At 41.1% G+C, this 21,382-nt stretch overlaps 1 protein-coding gene, 1 long non-coding RNA gene and 1 other non-coding gene across 5 annotated transcripts; 2 read left to right on the top strand and 1 right to left on the bottom strand.

Moving 5' to 3' along the window:
• Positions 1–6,149: 6,149 nt before the first annotated feature.
• Positions 6,150–8,785, bottom strand: LOC127909096 (uncharacterized). 3 transcript variants are annotated; one of them, XR_008069611.1, is made up of 3 exons: positions 8,347–8,785; positions 7,526–7,603; positions 6,150–7,288 (listed from the first exon to the last, which is right to left on the bottom strand). It is a non-coding gene; the product is annotated as an uncharacterized LOC127909096 (long non-coding RNA). The 3 variants fall into 3 exon arrangements; XR_008069609.1 differs by having other exon boundaries at positions 6,150–7,262; positions 7,526–7,629; XR_008069610.1 differs by having other exon boundaries at positions 7,526–7,629.
• Positions 8,786–11,299: 2,514 nt separating this feature from the next.
• Positions 11,300–20,670, top strand: LOC118375955 (polyadenylate-binding protein 1A-like). The gene is made up of 12 exons (XM_052471749.1): positions 11,300–12,034; positions 12,748–12,941; positions 13,085–13,200; positions 13,841–13,989; positions 16,420–16,514; positions 16,609–16,746; positions 17,029–17,124; positions 19,247–19,519; positions 19,706–19,796; positions 19,906–20,016; positions 20,180–20,322; positions 20,569–20,670. The coding sequence occupies exons 1-12, from the start codon at positions 11,842–11,844 to the stop codon at positions 20,668–20,670; spliced, it is 1,701 nt and encodes a 566-aa protein (XP_052327709.1). The 5' UTR covers positions 11,300–11,841.
• On the top strand, positions 16,789–16,921 carry LOC118375958 (small nucleolar RNA SNORA5). The gene has a single exon (XR_004823936.1). It is a non-coding gene; the product is annotated as a small nucleolar RNA SNORA5 (small nucleolar RNA).
• Positions 20,671–21,382: the final 712 nt, after the last annotated feature.

Genomic DNA, 21,382 nt, shown 5'->3' on the forward strand with positions numbered 1-21,382 from the left:
ACAAAACAGGTAGATCTACTGTCTCATATTATGACAGACCAGCTCGATCTGCTGTCTCTATTATATTATGACAGACCAGCTAGATCTACTGTCTCTATTATATTATGACAGACCAGCTCGATCTGCTGTCTCATATTATGACAGACCAGCTGGATCTACTGTCTCTATTATATTATGACAGACCAGCTAGATCTACTGTCTCATATTATGACAGACCAGCTGGATCTACTGTCTCTATTATATTATGACAGACCAGCTCGATCTGCTGTCTCATATTATGACAGACCAGCTGGATCTACTGTCTCTATTATATTATGACAGACCAGCTGGATCTGCTGTCTCTATTATATTATGACAGACCAGCTGGATCTGCTGTCTCTATTATATTATGACAGACCAGCTAGATCTAGTGTCTCCATGTCTCTATTATATTATGACAGACCAGCTAGCTCTACTGTCTCTATTATAATATGACAGACCAGCTAGATCTACTGTCTCTATTATAATATGACAGACCAGCTAGATCTACTGTCTCTATAATAATGACAGAACAGCTCGATCTGCTGTCTCTATTATAATTTGACAGACCAGCTAAATCAACTGTCTCTATTATATTATGACAGACCAGCTATATATAGTGTCTCTTTTATACTATGACAAACCAGGTTGATCAACTGTCTCTATTATAATATGACAGACCAGCTAGATCTACTGTCTCTATTATATAACAGACCAGCTATATCTACTGTCTCTATTATATAACAGACCAGCTAGATCTAGTGTCTCCATGTCTCTATTGTATTATGACAGACCAGCTCAATCTGCTGTCTCTATTATATTATGACAGACCAGCTGGATCTACTGTCTCTATTATATAACAGACCAGCTAGATCTACTGTGTCTATTATATTATGACAGACCAGCTAGATATGCTATCTCTATTATATTATGACAGACCAGCAAATTCAACTGTCTCTATTATATCATGACAGACCAGCTAGATCTACTGTCTCTATTATAATATGACAGACCAGCCAGATATACTGTCTCTATTATACTATGACAGACCAGCGAGATCTACTGTCTCTGTGTCTCTATTATAATATGACAGACCAGCTGGATCTACTGTCTCTATAATATTACAGACCAGCAAGATCTACTGTCTCTGTGTCTCTATTATATTATGACAGACCAGCGAGATCGACTGTCTCTATCATAATATGACAGACCAGCTAGATCTACTGTCTCTATGTCTCTATTATATTATGACAGATCAGCAAGATCTACTGTCTCTATTGAAATATGACAGACGAGATAGATCTATGTCTCTATTATATAATTACAGACCAGCTAGATCTAATGTCTCTATTATATTATGACAGACCAGCTAGATCTACTGTCTCTATCATAATATGACAGACCAGCTAGATCTACTGTCTCTATGTCTCTATTATATTATGACAGATCAGCAAGATCTACTGTCTCTATTGAAATATGACAGACGAGATAGATCTATGTCTCTATTATATAATTACAGACCAGCTAGATCTGTCTCTATTATATTATGACAGACCAGCTAGATCTACTGTCCCTATAATATGACAGAACAGCTAGATCTACTGTCTCTATTATATAATGACAGACCAGCGAGATCTACTGTCTCTATTATATTATGACAGACCAGCGAGATCTACTGTCTCTATTATATTATGACAGACCAGCTAGATCTACTGTCTCTATTATAATTTGACAGACCAGCTAAATCTACTGTCTCTATTATAATATGACAGACCAGCGAGATATACTGTCTCTTTTATACTGTGACAAACCAGGTAGATCTACTGTCTCTATTGTATTATGACAGACCAACTCAATCTGCTGTCTCTATTATATTATGACAGACCAGCAAGATCTACTGTGTCTAATATATAATGACAGACCAGCTGGATCTACTGTCTCTATTATAATAAGACAGACCAGCTCGATCTACTGTGTCTATTATATTATGACAGACCAGCTAGATCTACTGTCTCTGTGTCTCTATTATAATATGACAGACCAGCTGGATCTATTGTCTCTATAATATGACAGACCAGCTAGATCTACTGTCTCTGTGTCTCTATTATATTATGACAGACCAGCAAGATCGACTGTCTCTATTATATTATGACAGACCAGCTCGATCTACTGTCTCTATTATAATATGACAGACCAGCAAGATATACTGTCTCTATTATATAATTACAGACCAGCTAGATCTACTGTGTCTATTATAATATGACAGACTAGATAGATCTACTGTCTCTATTATATAATTATAGACCAGCTAGATCTAATGTCTCTATTATATTATGACAGACCAGCAACATCTACTGTCTCTATAATAATGACAGACCAGCTCGATCTACTGTCTCTATTATATTATGACAGACCAGCTCAATCTACTGTCTCTATTATAATATGACAGACCAGCAACATCTACTGTCTCTATAATAATGACAGACCAGCTCGATCTACTGTCTCTATTATATTATGACAGACCAGCTCAATCTACTGTCTCTATTATAATATGACAGACCAGCAACATCTACTGTCTCTATAATAATGACAGACCAGCTCGATCTACTGTCTCTATTATATTATGACAGACCAGCTCGATCTACTGTCCCTATAATAATATGACAGACCAGCTAGATCTACTGTCTCTATTATATTATGACAGACCAGCTAGATCTGCTGTCTCTATTATATTATGACAGACCAGCTAGATCTACTGTGTCTATTATATTATGACAGACCAGGTGGATCTACTGGCTCTATTATAATATGACAGACCAGCTGGATGTACTGTGTCTATTATATTATGACAGACCAGCTAGATATGCTGTCTCTGTGTCTCTATTATATAATGACAGACCAGCTAGATCAACTGTCTCTATTATAATATGACAGACCAGCCAGATATACTGTCTCTATTATACTATGACAGACCAGTTAGATCTACTGTCTCTGTGTCTCTATTATAATATGACAGACCAGCTGGATCTACTGTCTCTATAATATGACAGACCAGCTAGATCTACTGTCTCTGTGTCTCTATTATATTATGACAGACCAGCTAGATCAACTGTCTCTATTATAATATGACAGACCAGCGAGATCTACTGTCTCTATTATAATATGACAGACCAGCTAGATCTACTGTCTCTATAATAATGACAGAACAGCTAGATCTACTGTCTCTATTATAATTTGACAGACCAGCTAAATCTACTGTCTCTATTATATTATGACAGACCAGCAAGATATGTCTCGATGTCTCTATTATATTATGACAGACCAGCTCGATATACTGTCTCTTTTATACTATGACAAACCAGGTAGATCTATTGTATTATGACAGACCAGCTCAATCTGCTGTCTCTATTATATTATGACAGACCAGCTAGATCTACTGTCTCTGTGTCTCTATTATATTATGACAGACCAGCTAGATCAACTGTCTCTATTATAATATGACAGACCAGCTAGATCTACTGTCTCTATTATATTATGACAGACCAGCTAGATCAACTGTCTCTATTATATTATGACAGACCAGCTAGATCAACTGTCTCTATTATATTATGACAGACCAGCTAGATCTACTGTCTCTATTATAATATGACAGACCAGCTAGATCTGTCTCTATTATATAACAGACCAGCAAGATCTACTGTGTCTATTATATTATGACAGACCAGCTAGATCTGCTGTCTCTATTATATTATGACAGACCAGCTAGATCTACTGTCTCTGTGTCTCTATTATATTATGATAGACCAGCTAGATCAACTGTCTCTATTATATTATGACAGTCCAGCTAGATCTACTGTCTCTATTATATTATGACAGACCAGCTAGATCAACTGTCTCTATTATATTATGACAGACCAGCTAGATCTACTGTCTCTATTATAATATGACAGACCAGCTAGATCTGTCTCTATTATATAACAGACCAGCAAGATCTACTGTGTCTATTATATTATGACAGACCAGCTAGATCTGCTGTCTCTATTATATTATGACAGACCAGCTAGATCTACTGTCTCTGTGTCTCTATTATATTATGATAGACCAGCTAGATCAACTGTCTCTATTATATTATGACAGTCCAGCTAGATCTACTGTCTCTATTATATTATGACAGACCAGCTAGATCTAATGTCTCTATTATATTATGACAGACGAGAGAGATCTACTGTCTCTATTATATTATGACAGACCAGCTAGATCTACTGTCTCTGTGTCTCTATTATATTATGATAGACCAGCTAGATCAACTGTCTCTATTATATTATGACAGTCCAGCTAGATCTACTGTCTCTATTATATTATGACAGACCAGCTAGATCAACTGTCTATTATATTATGACAGACCAGCTAGATCTACTGTCTCTATTATAATATGACAGACCAGCTAGATCTGTCTCTATTATATAACAGACCAGCAAGATCTACTGTGTCTATTATATTATGACAGACCAGCTAGATCTGCTGTCTCTATTATATTATGACAGACCAGCTAGATCTACTGTCTCTGTGTCTCTATTATATTATGATAGACCAGCTAGATCAACTGTCTCTATTATATTATGACAGTCCAGCTAGATCTACTGTCTCTATTATATTATGACAGACCAGCTAGATCTAATGTCTCTATTATATTATGACAGACGAGAGAGATCTACTGTCTCTATTATATTATGACAGACCAGCTAGATCTACTGTCTCTGTGTCTCTATTATATTATGATAGACCAGCTAGATCAACTGTCTCTATTATATTATGACAGTCCAGCTAGATCTACTGTCTCTATTATATTATGACAGACCAGCTAGATCAACTGTCTATTATATTATGACAGACCAGCTAGATCTACTGTCTCTATTATAATATGACAGACCAGCTAGATCTGTCTCTATTAATATAACAGACCAGCAAGATCTACTGTGTCTATTATATTATGACAGACCAGCTAGATCTGCTGTCTCTATTATATTATGACAGACCAGCTAGATCTACTGTCTCTGTGTCTCTATTATATTATGATAGACCAGCTAGATCAACTGTCTCTATTATATTATGACAGTCCAGCTCGATCTACTGTCTCTATTATATTATGACAGACCAGCTAGATCTACTGTCTCTATTATATTATGACAGACCAGCTAGATCTACTGTCTCTGTGTCTCTATTATATTATGATAGACCAGCTAGATCAACTGTCTCTATTATATTATGACAGTCCAGCTAGATCTACTGTCTCTATTATATTATGACAGACCAGCTAGATCTAATGTCTCTATTATATTATGACAGACGAGAGAGATCTACTGTCTCTATTATATTATGACAGACGAGAGATCTACTGTCTCTTATATTATGTCAGAGCTCCCCCATGGCTCCTAACTATGCTAATTTGTATGTGGGTTACATGGAGAAAGTCTATTTTCAATCCTCTCAAAAATGTTTTCTTGCCATCATTATTTGGAAACGGTATATTGATGATATTTTTGTTCTATGGAGGAGTGATGCAAAACAGCTCCAGCCGTTCCATGCTTTTCTTAACTCCTGTTCTGAGAATCTGAGATTTACTATGCAGTCTGATACACCTCAAATCAGTTTTCTTGATCTTCTGATCTTGTGTGAAGATAATGTTCTATACACTGATCTTTACAGGAAACCTACTGATTGTAACAGTTTGTTCGGAGCTTATAGTTGTCACCCACTTCCCTTGAAAAATAGTTTGCCCTACAGCCAATTCTGTCAAATCAAAAGAATTTGCAAAAAACAATCCGATTTCGAGAGAAATATGGCTGAGACGCAAAGAAAGTTCAAGGAGAGGGGCTACAAGAATGATCAGATTAATATTGCCATTGAGAAAATTCAAAACAAAACGAGACATGACCTTTTTCAAGGTCAGTCTCGCAAAAAGACGCATTCTTGCATTCTAACTACCCGCTATTCAAAGTGCTCTGAACAAATTAAGGGAATTGTTCACCAACATTGGCACATCCTAAAATCCGATGATCGTCTCGGTAATGTGTTTTCGGACCTCGGTCATATTCTCGCGGGGCAGAAATCTCAGAGACCAATTGGTAACAACATCCTGAACAACGTCTATTTGCGCCCCTACTGGATGGAAATTACAAATGTAATGGCTGTGCTCAATGCAATGGCACTTATAAATGTAGATCCTTCAAACACCCACAAACAGGGAAATCGATCCCAATAAAAGGTGTTATTACGTGCTCCACTAAGGCAGTTATTTATCTTATAATTTGTCCTTGTGCTAAAAATAATGTAGGTAAAACAAAGCGCGAATTAAAAGTACGTATCTCAGAGCATCGTAGCACCATTAGGTGTAAAAACTTGACTTACCCAATTGCGGCCCACTTCTTGGAGGCAGGCCACTCGATTTCGTCCCTGCGTTATATTGGCATCGAACATGTCACACTCCCAAGGAGAGGGGATGACCTTGATAATTTATTGTTAAAACGAGAGGCTGCCTGGATCTTTAATTTAAAGACCCTTGCGCCCTTCGGTCTCAACGTAGACTTTGATCTGAAGCCATTCTTGTGATTATTGTGACTTTGCCATTGTAATTGTTTGTAAGCTTGTGTAGTCAAATTAATCTATGATCGTATGTTATCCATTTGTTGTTTGTATGCTGTTATTTATGACATTTTAATATTTGATTATTAACCAATGATATTAGGCCACTCTTGGCCATGATTAGACACCTGTGTCTTTTGACACTATATAAACGAGTCATCCCGCAGTGTTTGTGATTATACCCTGATGAAGACAGCTTGGCTGGTTGGTTGGTAATTACATTTTTGCATCTGAGCTCCTAGAGTGTGCGGCTCTCTTATTTTCCAGTTTTCTACTCCGCTAGCCAGCACCTCGTCTTAATAGGTGTGCGTTTCTTTTTCTTCGAGATAACTCCCTGTATATAACCATGTTATTACCCAGTGCTCCCTGTATATAACCATGTTATTACCCAGTGCTCCCTGTATATAACCATGTTATTACCTCCCTGTATATAACCATGTTATTACCTCCCTGTATATAACCATGTTATTACCTCCCTGTATATAACCATGTTATTACCTCCCTGTATATAACCATGTTATTACCTCCCTGTATATAACCATGTTATTACCTCCCTGTATATAACCATGTTATTACCTCCCTGTATATAACCATGTTATTACCTCCCTGTATATAACCATGTTATTACCTCCTGTATATAACCATGTTATTACCTCCCTGTATATAACCATGTTATTACCTCCCTGTATATAACCATGTTATTACCTCCCCATGTATATAATAACCATGTTATTACCTCCCTGTATATAACCATGTTATTACCTCCTGTATATAACCATGTTATTACCTCCTGTATATAACCATGTTATTACCTCCCTGTATATAACCATGTTATTACCTCCCCTGTATATAACCATGTTATTACCTCCCTGTATATAACCATGTTATTACCTCCCTGTATATAACCATGTTATTACCTCCCTGTATATAACCATGTTATTACCTCCCTGTATATAACCATGTTATTACCTCCTGTATATAACCATGTTATTACCTCCCCATGTATATAACCATGTTATTACCTCCCTGTATATAACCATGTTATTACCTCCTGTATATAACCATGTTATTACCTCCTGTATATAACCATGTTATTACCTCCCTGTATATAACCATGTTATTACCTCCCTGTATATAACCATGTTATTACCTCCTGTATATAACCATGTTATTACCTCCCTGTATATAACCATGTTATTACCTCCTGTATATAACCATGTTATTACCTCCCTGTATATAACCATGTTATTATCCTGTATATAACCATGTTATTACCTCCCTGTATATAACCATGTTATTACCTCCTGTATATAACCATGTTATTACCTCCCTGTATATAACCATGTTATTACCTCCCTGTATATAACCATGTTATTACCTCCCCATGTATATAACCATGTTATTACCTCCTGTATATAACCATGTTATTACCTCCCTGTATATAACCATGTTATTACCTCCCTGTATATAACCATGTTATTACCTCCTGTATATAACCATGTTATTACCTCCCTGTATATAACCATGTTATTACCTCCTGTATATAACCATGTTATTACCTCCCTGTATATAACCATGTTATTACCTCCTGTATATAACCATGTTATTACCTCCTGTATATAACCATGTTATTACCTCCCTGTATATAACCATGTTATTACCTCCTGTATATAACCATGTTATTACCTCCCTGTATATAACCATGTTATTACCTCCCTGTATATAACCATGTTATTACCTCCCTGTATATAACCATGTTATTACCTCCCTGTATATAACCATGTTATTACCTCCCTGTATATAACCATGTTATTACCTCCCTGTATATAACCATGTTATTACCTCCCTGTATATAACCATGTTATTACCTCCCTGTATATAACCATGTTATTACCTCCCTGTATATAACCATGTTATTACCTCCCTGTATATAACCATGTTATTACCTCCCTGTATATAACCATGTTATATGGGGCGGCAGGGTAGCCTAGTGGTTAGAGCGTTGGACTAGTAACCGGAAGGTTGCAAGTTCAAACCCCCGAGCTGACAAGTTACAAATCTGTCGTTCTGCCCCTGAACAGGCAGTTAACCCACTGTTCCTAGGCCGTCATTGAAAATAAGAATTTGTTCGTAACTGACTTGCCTAGTATATTAAAATAGTAAAATAAAAAATGACCTGGTACTCCCTGTATATAACCTCTTCTTCAAGAATGGATATTCTGTAGTGGTCATTTCCGAGCCTCGTTGTGACTGAATGAAGTCACTTCTCCTCTCCACTGGGATAAAGCCACATTTAAAATAGGTCATGTCATTCACAGACAGTCTGGTCATACTATATTTCATTTTTTTTCTTAACCTTTATTTAACTAGGCAAGTCAGTTAAGAACAAATGTATATTTTACAATGACGGTCAAACACTCCCTTAACCCGGACGAAGATGGGCCAATTGTGCCCCGCCCTATTGGACTCCCGATCACGGCCGATTGTGATTAATGTACAGTAGTCAAAGGAATTTCTCCTAATACCAACCAGTCATCACTCTGCATTATCTAAAGCCACATCAGTGGTATAAAATAACAGACACTTATACTGTTACAGAACGTTCATTCAGCCTGCAGGCTCCGACTGGAAGCCCATCTATTTTACAATGACAATGCCGCCCTCTGCTGATACAGTTGGGATATAACATTGACCCAGTCATACCAAACATTACTATACAGTATGGAATAATATGGAAAACAGAGCATGAGCATGGAGGTATATTGTCTATCTGCCACCCAATCAAATCAAGATAGGGCTCCAGTGAGAGGATTCTAATAGATACAAGGACAACCATGCACACATGGCAGCAGGTAGCCTCGTGGTTAGAGTATTGGGCCGAAAGGTTGCTGGCTCGAATCCCCGAGCTGACAAGGTAAAAGTCTGTGGTTCTGCCACTGAACAAGGTGGTCATGGTAAATAAGAATGTGTCTTTATTTATTTGTTTATTCCACCTTTTATTTAACCAGGTGAACAAGTTCTCATTTACAACTGCGACCTGGCCAAGATAAAGCAAAGCAGTTCGACACGTATAATAACACACATGGAGTAAAACAAACAAAAGGCAATAATACAGTAGAAAAATAAGTCTATATACAATGTGAGCAAATGAGGTGAGATAAAGGAGGTAAAGTAAATACAATATAGCAATTAAAAAACTGGAATGGTAGATTTGAAGAATTTGAAAAGTAGAAATTAAAATAATGGGTGCAAAGGAGCAAAATAAATACAGTAGGGGGTGAGGTAGTTGTTTGGGCTATTTATAAGATGAACTATGTACATGTGCAGTGATCTGTGAGCTGCTCTGACAGCTGGTGCTTAAAGCTAGTGAGGGAGATGAGTGTTTGCAGTTTCAGAGATTTTTGTAGTTCGTTCTAGTCAATGGCAGCAGAGAACTGGAAGGAGATGCGGCCAAAGGAGGAATTGGCTTCGGGGGTGACAAGTGAGATATACCTGCTGGAACGCGTGCTACGGGTAGGTGCTGCTATGGTGACCAGTGAGCAGAGATAAGGCGGGACTTTACCTAGCAGGGTCTTGTAGATGACCTGGAGCCAGTGGGTTTGGCGACGAGTATGAAGCAAGAGCCAGCCAACGAGAGCGTACAGGTCGCAGTGGTGGGTAGTATATGGGGCTTTGGTGACATAACGGATGGCACTGTGATAGACTACATCCAATTTGTTGAGTAGGGTATTGGAGGCTATTTTGTAAATGACATCGCCGAAGTCGAGGATCGGTAAGATGGTCAATTTTACGAGGGTATGTTTGGCAGCATGGGTGAAGGATGCTTTGTTGCGAAATAGGAAGCCAATTCTAGATTTAACTTTGGATTGGAGATGTTTTATGTGAGTCTGGAAGGAGAGTTTACAGTCTAACCAGACACCTAGGTATTTGTAGTTGTCCACATATTCTAAGTCAGAACCGTCCAGAGTAGTGATGCTGGACGGGCGGGCAGGTGCAGGCAGCGATCGGTTGAAGAGCATGCATTTAGTTTTACTTGCGTTTAAGAGCAGTTGGAGGCCACGGAAGTAGAGTTGTATGGCATTGAAGCTCGTCTAGAGGGTTGTTGTTATCACAGTGTCCAAAGAAGGGCCAGAAGTATACAGAATGGTGTCGTCTGCGTAGAGGTGGATCAGAGAATCACCAGCAGCAAGAGAAACATCATTGATGTATACAGAAAAGAGAGTCGGCCCAAGAATTGAACCCTGTGGCACACCCATAGAGACTGCCAGAGGCCCGGACAACAGACACAGTATTGTTTCTTACCGATGGCGGTTAAGATATAGTTTAGGACCTTGAGAGTGGCTGAGGTGCACCCATGACCAGCTCTGAAACCAGATTGTATAGCGGAGAAGGTGCAGTGGGATTCTAAATGGTCGGTCATCAGGCAGGGTAGGATAGATATAGGTCTGTAGCAGTTTGTTTCTTAACTGACTTGCCTAGTTAAAAATATTTAAAAAACATCCAAATGTTTTGATCAACCATGATTCATCGCTTTCACATTTTATTTGTTGATCATGAGTCTAAAGTTTTTCAACCAATCAGCATCGTAGTTGTTGAGAGGCCGCAGTACAGAAACACCTCGACGTTTTTCTTAACCACATGTGACGTATGTAAGGGTATAAGTTAGACCATATTTCATATTTCCCTCCTCTAAACCCCGGGTGATAGTGCTGTGTGAACGCCAGCCCTTCCTCGCCACTTATTCCAAGAAAAAATATATATCTAAAAAAATATTTTTTTTTTTTCACCTTAAAAACATATATTTTAACCAACTCGTTGAAGCAGGAGTTGATATTCGAACTGAAGTGGAACGACGAGAATGTTACGCTGCGTTTCTCTGGTTACTGTTACCATCTGCAACGGGAAAAGCCAGCAAGGACATGTTGATTTCAAGCTCTATTTTGTCAATTATATAGACATTTTAAGCAACATATACGTAACGAACTGGTCGTATTTTAAACGTTTCAAATATTTATCTTCTAAATGTAAACTTCATTAGAACTTGTCAAGCTTGTTAAACTTTGCTAGCCAGCTGGTTTAGATTCAACCATCGAGTTAGCGTAACCAGACCCTTTTTAAATTACGAACAATTCCGTCTGAAAGGTAACATTTTTTTTTTGTCTGTCGGATTTCGTTACGAAAATGAACCCCGGTGCTCCTACTTACCCCATGGCATCCCTGTATGTCGGTGATCTTCATCAAGATGTGACCGAAGCTTTGCTATACGAGAAATTCAGTCCCGCCGGGGCCATCCTTTCCATCCGGGTCTGCAGGGATATGATCACCCGTCGTTCCCTCGGGTACGCCTATGTCAACTTCCAACAGCCAGCTGATGGTATGTAGCGAACTGTCATGTAAATATTGTATCTATTTTAAAGGTTGTCAAAGCCAGGAAAGATGACACGGCTTTGAGTCTGTTTCTCCTCCATGTGACAGTGAGACAGAAATTGTACACGGGCATCGCTGGCTTGGCTAGTCTAGTCACAAACAACTCGCTACCTACACACAGCTGTCTGTATGACTGTTCTACACTGTCTGATTCCACATACATGTATCACTAGTCATTGATCCTAATCGAGATGAATAGCTGCCATTCTAGAGACAGGACAACTGTTGGGTGGGGCTTCGTGTGTAAACCATATCCCCGGATGGATTTAATATCTGACCAAATGAACTGGCTGTAGTATAAACCATATCCCTGGATGGATTTTAAGATAATTTTCAGTTGATTTGGTCAGATATTAAATCCATCCGGGGATATGGTTTATACTACAGCCAGTTCATTTGGTCAGATATTAAATCCATCCAGGGATATGGTTTATACTACAGCCAGTTCATTTGGTCAGATATTAAATCCATCCAGGGATATGGTTTATACTACAGCCAGTTCATTTGGTCAGATATTAAATCCATCCAGGGATATGGTTTATACTGGAGTGGAGTGGGGGGGCGGCGGCCCTATTACTGGAGTGTGTGGGGGGGGGCCCTATCACTGGAGTGGGGGTTATCACAGGAGGCATAATGTGTTAATATAATTCCTCTTCTCAGCTGAGAGGGCTCTAGACACCATGAACTTTGACGTGATCAAGGGTCGTCCTGTCCGCATCATGTGGTCTCAGCGTGACCCATCCCTGAGGAAGAGCGGGGTGGGCAACATCTTCATCAAGAACCTAGACAAATCTATTGACAACAAGGCCCTCTATGACACATTTTCTGCCTTCGGCAACATCCTGTCCTGCAAGGTAATAACTCACACAACCTTTCAGCCCCAAGGAGGGTGTTGTATTGGTTAGTAATGTGTTGCATGATGGGATAGTTTTTATCCTCAAGTTGACCTTAATTGTATTGCATATCTAAAGCTCGTGCCAACCCTCCTTTCTCCCAGGTGGTTTGTGATGAGAATGGCTCAAAGGGCTATGGCTTTGTGCATTTTGAGACCCAGGAGGCTGCTGAAAGAGCCATTGAGAAAATGAACGGCATGCTGCTCAATGACAGGAAAGTGTAAGTGTGATCAGTAAAGGTTTCTTCTGTCGTGGCTCTTTAATGGTACTAATCACAATTGTTTTAATACTAATAGTGTGGTTGTTTGTTATTTACAACTTGCGTCTCTGACTGAACTTGGTTTTCTTGCTGCAATGCCACAGTTCTACCTGGAAGTGTACTTTCTGGTAACGAGGTTGTGTCGTACAGGGTTTCCCAAACTCGGTCCTGGGGGCCCCTGTTTGGTGCACGTTTTGTTTTTTGCCTGATGATGAGATGGTTATTTGAATCATCTGTGTAGTGCTAGGGCAAAAAATGAAACGTGCACCCGGGTGAGGGGATAGGACACGACTCAGTAACCAGCTCGTAGCCTACAGCTATGTGACTCGGTTGTAAACGTGCTTCTACGCCTGCATTGCTTGCAGTTTGTGGGTTTCGGCTGGCTTTCTGTACAGCACTTTGAGATCTCAGCAGATGTAAGAAGGGCTTGTAAATACATTGGATTTGACAAGAGTTTGGGGGAGGGGTGGTAGGACAGTGTTTGGGGGGGGCTAGGACAGAGTTTGGGTGGGAAAGCCTTGTGTAGTAGGCTACGGGGAGCAGGTCTGGACATTTTGGTGAGGGTTTTGTCTGCCAGCTCCAACTAGTTTTTCTACCGCAGGTTTGTGGGACGATTCAAATCTCGCAAAGAACGTGAGGCTGAGCTTGGTGCCCGGGCCAAAGAGTTCACCAACGTTTACATCAAGAACTTTGGTGAAGATATGGATGATGAGAAACTGAGGGAGGTCTTCAGCAAGTATGCCGAGTATGGTATGTTATGGTTTTAATACTTTCCGCCAACACTCAGAAACCAAGTCACATAGCTGTAGGCTACGAGCTGGTTACTGGGTCGTGTCTCTAACATCTAGGCAGTGCCATGAGCATTTGAACGGTCTCCTCTAGAGGTCGACCGATTAATCGGAATGGCCGATTTAATTAGGGCCGATTTCAAATTTTCATAATCGGAAATTGTTATTTTTAGGTGCCGATTTCCATTTATTTAAAAAAATAAAATAATTATACCTTTATTTAACAAGGCAAGTCAGTGAAGAACACATTCTTATTTTCAATGACGGCCTAGGAACAGTGTTTTAACTGCCTTGTTCAGGGGCAGAACGACAGATTTTCACCTTGTCAGCTCAGGGGTTCCAATCTTGCAACCGCACAGTTAACTAGTCCAACGCTCTAACCATTGCACTCCACGAGTAGCCTTCCTGTTACGCGAACGCAGTAGAAGCCAAGGTAAATTGTAATTTCTCTTGTGTTCATTGCACGCAGAGTCAGGATATATGCAACAGTTTGGGCTGCCTGGCTCATTGCGAACTAATTTGCCAGAATTTTACGTAATTATGACATAACATTGAAGGTTGTGCAATGTAACAGGAATATTTAGACTGATGGATGCCACCCGTTAGATAAATACCAAACGGTTCCGTATTTGGTTATTACTGCATTGTCGGAACTAGAAGCACAAGCATTTCGCTACACTCGCATTAACATCTGCTAACCATGTGTATGTCACAAATAACATTTGATATGATTTATTTCACTGAAATAATAAACGTTTTGTTTTCGAAATTATAGTTTCCGGATTTGATCATATTAATGACCAAAGGCTCGTATTTCTCTGTGTTATTATGTTATAATTAAGTCTGATTTAATAGAGCAGTCTGACTGAGCAGCAGCAGGCCCGTAATCATTCATTCAAACAGCACTTTCGTGCGTTTTGCCAGCAGCTCTTCACAAGCACAGCGCTGTTTATGACTTCAAGCCTATCAGCCTAATGGCTGGTGTAACCAATGTGAAATGGCTAGCTAGTTAGCTGGGTGTGCGCTAATACTGTTTCAAACGTCACTCGCTATTAGATTTGGAGTAGTTATTCCCCTTGCGCTGCAAGGGCCGCGGCTTTTGTGGAGCGATGGGTAACGGTGCTTCGAGTGTGGCTGTTGTCGATGTGTTCCTGGTTCGAGCCCAGGTAGGGGCGAGGAGAGGGACTGAAGCTATACTGTTACACTGGCAATATTAAAGTACCTATTAGAACATCCAATAGTCAAAGGTATATGAAATACAAATGGTATAGAGAGAAATAGTCCTATAAATACTATATTAACTACAACCAAAAACCTATTACCTTGGAATATTGAAGACTCATGTTAAAAGGAACCACCAACTTTCATATGTTCTCATGTTTTGAGCAAAGAACTGAAACGTTAGCTTTTTATCATGGCACATATTACTTTCTTCTCAACACTTTGTTTTTGCATTATTTAAACCAAATTGAACATGTTTCATTATTTATTTGAGGCTAAATTGATTTTGTTGATTTTTATTAAGTTAAAATAAGTGTTAATTCAGTATTATTGTAATTGTCATTGTTACAAATAAATACTTTTTTTTTTTAATTGGCTGATCAATCGGTATCGGTGTTGAAAAATCATAATCTGTCTAGTCTCTAACATCTAGGCAGTGCCATGAGTATCTGAACTGGCTCCTCTATCATCTAGGCAGTGCCATGAGTATCTGAACTGGCTCCTCTATCATCTAGGCAGTGCCATGAGTATCTGAACTGTCTCCTCTATCATCTAGGCAGTGCCATGAGTATCTGAACTGGCTCCTCTATCATCTAGGCAGTGCCATGAGTATCTGAACTGGCTCCTCTATCATCTAGGCAGTGCCATGAGTATCTGAACTGGCTCCTCTATCATCTAGGCAGTGCCATGAGTATCTGAACTGGCTCCTCTGTCATCTAGGCAGTGCCATGAGTATCTGAACTGGCTCCTCTGTCATCTAGGCAGTGCCATGAGTATCTGAACTGGCTCCTCTATCATCTAGGCAGTGCCATGAGTATCTGAACTGGCTCCTCTGTCATCTAGGCAGTGCCATGAGTATCTGAACTGGCTCCTCTGTCATCTAGGCAGTGCCATGAGTATCTGAACTGGCTCCTCTATCATCTAGGCAGTGCCATGAGTATCTGAACTGTCTCCTCTATCATCTAGGCAGTGCCATGAGTATCTGAACTGGCTCCTCTGTCATCTAGGCAGTGCCATGAGTATCTGAACTGGCTCCTCTGTCATCTAGGCAGTGCCATGAGTATCTGAACTGGCTCCTCTATCATCTAGGCAGTGCCATGAGTATCTGAACTGTCTCCTCTAACATCTAGGCAGTGCCATGAGTATCTGAACTGTCTCCTCTAACATCTAGGCAGTGCCATGAGTATCCGCGTCATGACTGATGACAGTGGCAAATCCAGAGGCTTTGGCTTTGTGAGCTTCGAGAGGCACGAGGACGCCCAAAAGGTGAGCTTAATGTGTTTGAAATGGTTGGTGGCATTTCTAATACGAAGGATGGGAAGGCTGATGGCCATATTGTAAAAGAGGATGTCTGTTCCAGGCTGTTGATGAGATGAATGGGAAGGAGCTGAATGGAAAGCTCATCTACGTGGGCCGCGCCCAGAAGAAGGTGGAGCGTCAGACGGAGCTGAAACGCAAGTTTGAACAGATGAAACAGGATCGCATGACGCGCTACCAGGTCACAGTGAATCAGCACTTTGTGATGTTGTGCAGTTTTTGTTGCAGCCTTGTCAAATTCCATGTTTTCTCTACAATGGACTGTACTGGCCAAAATGGCTGCCACAGTGAGTAATTCATGAGCCCCACATCCCTCTGGCATGATTGCTGGGGATAAATGTGTTCTACAGACAATTACCAGTTCATCAACGGTTAATATGTAGTCTATCAATGCAAGGTCAGAATCAAAATGAATGTTGAATAGTATTGTTTTGTAAAAGTATGTTCTACATGTCTTCTCCAGGGTGTCAATCTCTATGTGAAGAATCTTGACGATGGAATTGATGACGAGCGCCTGCGTAAAGAATTCTCCCCATTCGGCACCATCACCAGTGCCAAGGTAAGGACCAACCTCCTGGCTGTTGGAGTGTTAAAGAGAACCAAGCTGTTGGTGTGTTAAAGAGAACCAAGCTGTTGGCTGTTAGCGTGTTAAAGAGAACCAAGCTGTTGGCTGTTAGCGTGTTAAAGAGAACCAACCTCCTGGCTGTTGACACGTTAAAGAGAACCAGCCTATTGGCTGTTGACACGTTAAAGAGAACCAGCCTATTGGCTGTTGACACGTTAAAGAGAACCAACCTCCTGGCTGTTGACACGTTAAAGAGAACCAACCTATTGGCTGTTGGCACGTTAAAGAGAACCAGCCTATTGGCTGTTGACACGTTAAAGAGAACCAACCTATTGGCTGTTGACACGTTAAAGAGAACCAGCCTATTGGCTGTTGACATGTTAAAGAGAACCAGCCTATTGGCTGTTGACATGTTAAAGAGAACCAGCCTATTGGCTGTTGACATGTTAAAGAGAACCAGCCTATTGGCTGTTGACATGTTAAAGAGAACCAGCCTATTGGCTGTTGACATGTTAAAGATAACCAGCCTATTGGCTGTTGACATGTTAAAGAGAATCAGCGTATTGGCTGTTGACATGTTAAAGAGAACCAGCCTATTGGCTGTTGACATGTTAAAGAGAACCAACCTATTGGCTGTTGACATGTTAAAGAGAACCAACCTATTGGCTGTTGACACCTTAAAGAGAACCAACCTATTGGCTGTTGACACCTTAAAGAGAACCAACCTATTGGCTGTTGACATGTTAAAGAGAACCAACCTATTGGCTGTTGACATGTTAAAGAGAACCAACCTATTGGCTGTTGACATGTTAAAGAGAACCAGCCTATTGGCTGTTGACACGTTAAAGAGAACCAGCCTATTGGCTGTTGACACGTTAAAGAGAACCAGCCTATTGGCTGTTGACACGTTAATGAGAACCAGCCTATTGGCTGTTGACATGTTAAAGAGAACCAGCCTATTGGCTGTTGACACGTTAATGAGAACCAGCCTATTGGCTGTTGACATGTTAAAGAGAACCAGCCTATTGGCTGTTGACATGTTAAAGAGAACCAGCCTATTGGCTGTTGACACGTTAAAGAGAACCAGCCTATTGGCTGTTGACACGTTAAAGAGAACCAGCCTATTGGCTGTTGACATGTTAAAGAGAACCAGCCTATTGGCTGTTGCTGTTGACACGTTAAAGAGAACCAGCCTATTGGCTGTTGACACGTTAAAGAGAACCAGCCTATTGGCTGTTGACACGTTAAAGATAACCAACCTATTGGCTGTTGACATGTTAAAGAGAACCAGCCTATTGGCTGTTGACACGTTAAAGAGAACCAACCTATTGGCTGTTGACATGTTAAAGAGAACCAGCCTATTGGCTGTTGACATGTTAAAGAGAACCAGCCTATTGGCTGTTGACACGTTAAAGAGAACCAACCTATTGGCTGTTGGCACGTTAAAGAGAACCAGCCTATTGGCTGTTGACACGTTAAAGAGAACCAACCTATTGGCTGTTGACACGTTAAAGAGAACCAACCTATTGGCTGTTGACACGTTAAAGAGAACCAGCCTATTGGCTGTTGACACGTTAAAGAGAACCAAGCTGTTGGTGTGTTAAAGAGAACCAAGCTGTTGGCTGTTGACACGTTAAAGAGAACCAGCCTATTGGCTGTTGACACGTTAAAGAGAACCAACCTATTGGCTGTTGACATGTTAAAGAGAACCAGCCTATTGGCTGTTGACACGTTAAAGAGAACCAACCTATTGGCTGTTGACACGTTAAAGAGAACCAGCCTATTGGCTGTTGACATGTTAAAGAGAACCAGCCTATTGGCTGTTGACACGTAATATATAATATAATAATATATGCCATTTAGCAGACGCTTTTATCCAAAGCGACTTACAGTCATGTGTGCATACATTCTACGTATGGGTGGTCCCGGGAATCGAACCCACTACCCTGGCGTTACAAGCGCCATGCTCTACCAACTGAGCTACAGAAGGACCATAAGAGAACTGCTTTGTTCTGTTCAGCTGTTCTGTTCAGCTGTTCTGTTCAGCTGTTCTGTTCAGCTGTTCTGTTCAGCTGTGTGCTAAGAAAACCGTTTCCTCCCCCCTCTCCTCCATTAGGTGATGATGGAGGGTGGTCGCAGCAAGGGCTTCGGCTTTGTGTGCTTCTCCTCCCCGGAGGAGGCCACCAAGGCCGTGACAGAGATGAACGGGCGCATCGTGGCCACTAAGCCTCTGTACGTGGCGCTGGCTCAGAGGAAAGAGGAGCGCCAGGCTCACCTCACCAACCAGTACATGCAGAGGATGGCCACCGTCCGGCCCGTACCCAACCCAGTCCTCAACCCCTACCAGCCTGCCCCTCCTTCTGGGTACTTCATGGCTGCCATCCCACAGGTCACCACTTGGTCAATTCAGTTCATGTCAATCAAACAATCACATTTATGTCAATCAATCGATCTAGCCCTTGATATTCATGATGTTCACAGGATCACAGTTCAGTCCATGGACAAAGTGGAAGTGTGTCAGACTGGATGCTGTTGGATGTAGATAATACCTGCACTGTGTTCTCCATCCCTATAGGCTCATAACAGAGCTGCTTACTACCCTGCCAACCAGATAGCCCAGCTGAGACCCAGCCCTCGCTGGGCCACCCAGGGTGTGAGACCTCAACGTGAGTAGTACGCCCTCATAACCTCTACTACTTTACGATATGACCACTGACTTCTACAATCATAGTTTAGTGTTAAAAGTATTCCTAAATGACATTGTTGCGACTTCAGACTTCCAGAACATGCCAGGCTCCATACGTCCTTCCACACCCAGACAGCCCAGCTTCAGCCCTATGAGGCCAACCAACCAGATGCCTCGCATGATGTCTACGCGAAGCGTGGGTGAGTAACCTGGAGAGATACTCATTTGTGCCCCTGTCTTTGTAATATGTAGTAGTGCTTCTGCATTATGTACATGCTAATGCAGGATTTATATTGGATTTAGGTGCTTTATGACGTTACATTTGAAATAACGTCAAAATGATCTCTTCTTGCCCCTCTGCAGGCCCCCAGACCATGGGACCCCGCGCCCCTTCGGCCACAGTGAGTGGAGCCCCGGTGCGTGGCGTGCCTCAGTATAAGTACGCCACAGGAGTCCGCAACCCACAGAACCACATTAACTCACAGCCCCAAGTCACTATGCAGCAGGTATGCCTCCTCTCTCCTATCAGATGTCAACTGAAGGCAGTATTAGAAAATAATAATGTGCCATTTATCAGACATTTTTATCCAAAGTTACTTACGTGCATACATTTTGTTTATGGGTGGTCCCGGGAATCGAACCCACTACAAGCACCATGCTCTACCAACTCCGTTGGGGGACCGCAAAAATATTATCTACCGTGTCAATATTACCTTGGTGTGTTCTCTCTAACCCTGTGTCCGTGTGTGTAGCCTGCTGTCCATGTGCAGGGCCAGGACCCTCTGACTGCCTCCATGCTGGCCGCTGCACCACCCCAGGAACAGAAGCAGATGTTAGGTGAGTGTAAACTCTAGCATTCAGATCAATACGACTGTTTCCACGGTCGTGGGGCCTCAACAATGACGTGATGAAACTTTGAAACATAGTTGTCACTTTATGTAGCAAACGACTTTCATGACATGTTTATTTAACTAGGCAAGTCTAATTAAGATCAAAGTTTTCTTTACAATGACGACCTACCGGGGAACGGTGGGTTAACTGCCTTGTTCAGGGGCAAACCCATTTTTACCTTGTTAGGTCAGGGATTCGATCCAGCAACCTTTCGTTTACTGTCCCAACGCTCTAACCACTAGGCTACCTGCCGCCCCTACACTCTAACCACTAGGCTACCTGCCGCCCCTACACTCTAACCACTAGGCTACCTGCCGCCCCTACATGCACCAGAAACAGGGTACGCTTTGTGACTTTCCAGAGAAATATCAGCAAGCTAGACTAGCTATTACTCAGTGGTAGAAAAAGTACCCAATTGTCATACTTGAGTATAAAAGTAAAGAAAAAGTAAATATCTGTTCAGTGAGTCCTCCAGATCAGAGGCAGTAGGGATGACCAGGGATGTTCTCTGTTTAGTGAGTCCTCCAGATCAGAGGCAGCAGGGATGACCAGGGATGTTCTCTGTTTAGTGAGTACTCCAGATCAGGGGCAGTAGATGACCAGGGATGTTCTCTGTTTAGTGAGTCCACCAGATCAGAGGCAGTAGGGATGACCAGGGATGTTCTCTGTTTAGTG

The sequence above is a fragment of the Oncorhynchus keta genome, chromosome 19, assembly GCF_023373465.1.
Source record: "Oncorhynchus keta strain PuntledgeMale-10-30-2019 chromosome 19, Oket_V2, whole genome shotgun sequence".
Classification (NCBI taxonomy): Eukaryota; Metazoa; Chordata; class Actinopteri; order Salmoniformes; family Salmonidae; genus Oncorhynchus; species Oncorhynchus keta.

Bases quoted from the DNA above. Each gene is read 5' to 3' on its own strand.
- LOC118375955 (XM_052471749.1), top strand. From the start codon at position 11,842: ATGAACCCCGGTGCTCCTACTTACCCCATGGCATCCCTGTATGTCGGT. The intron at 12,942-13,084 runs GTAATAACTCAC...CCTTTCTCCCAG, and splicing joins GCAACATCCTGTCCTGCAAG to GTGGTTTGTGATGAGAATGG. The intron at 13,990-16,419 runs GTATGTTATGGT...TCTAACATCTAG, and splicing joins CAGCAAGTATGCCGAGTATG to GCAGTGCCATGAGTATCCGC.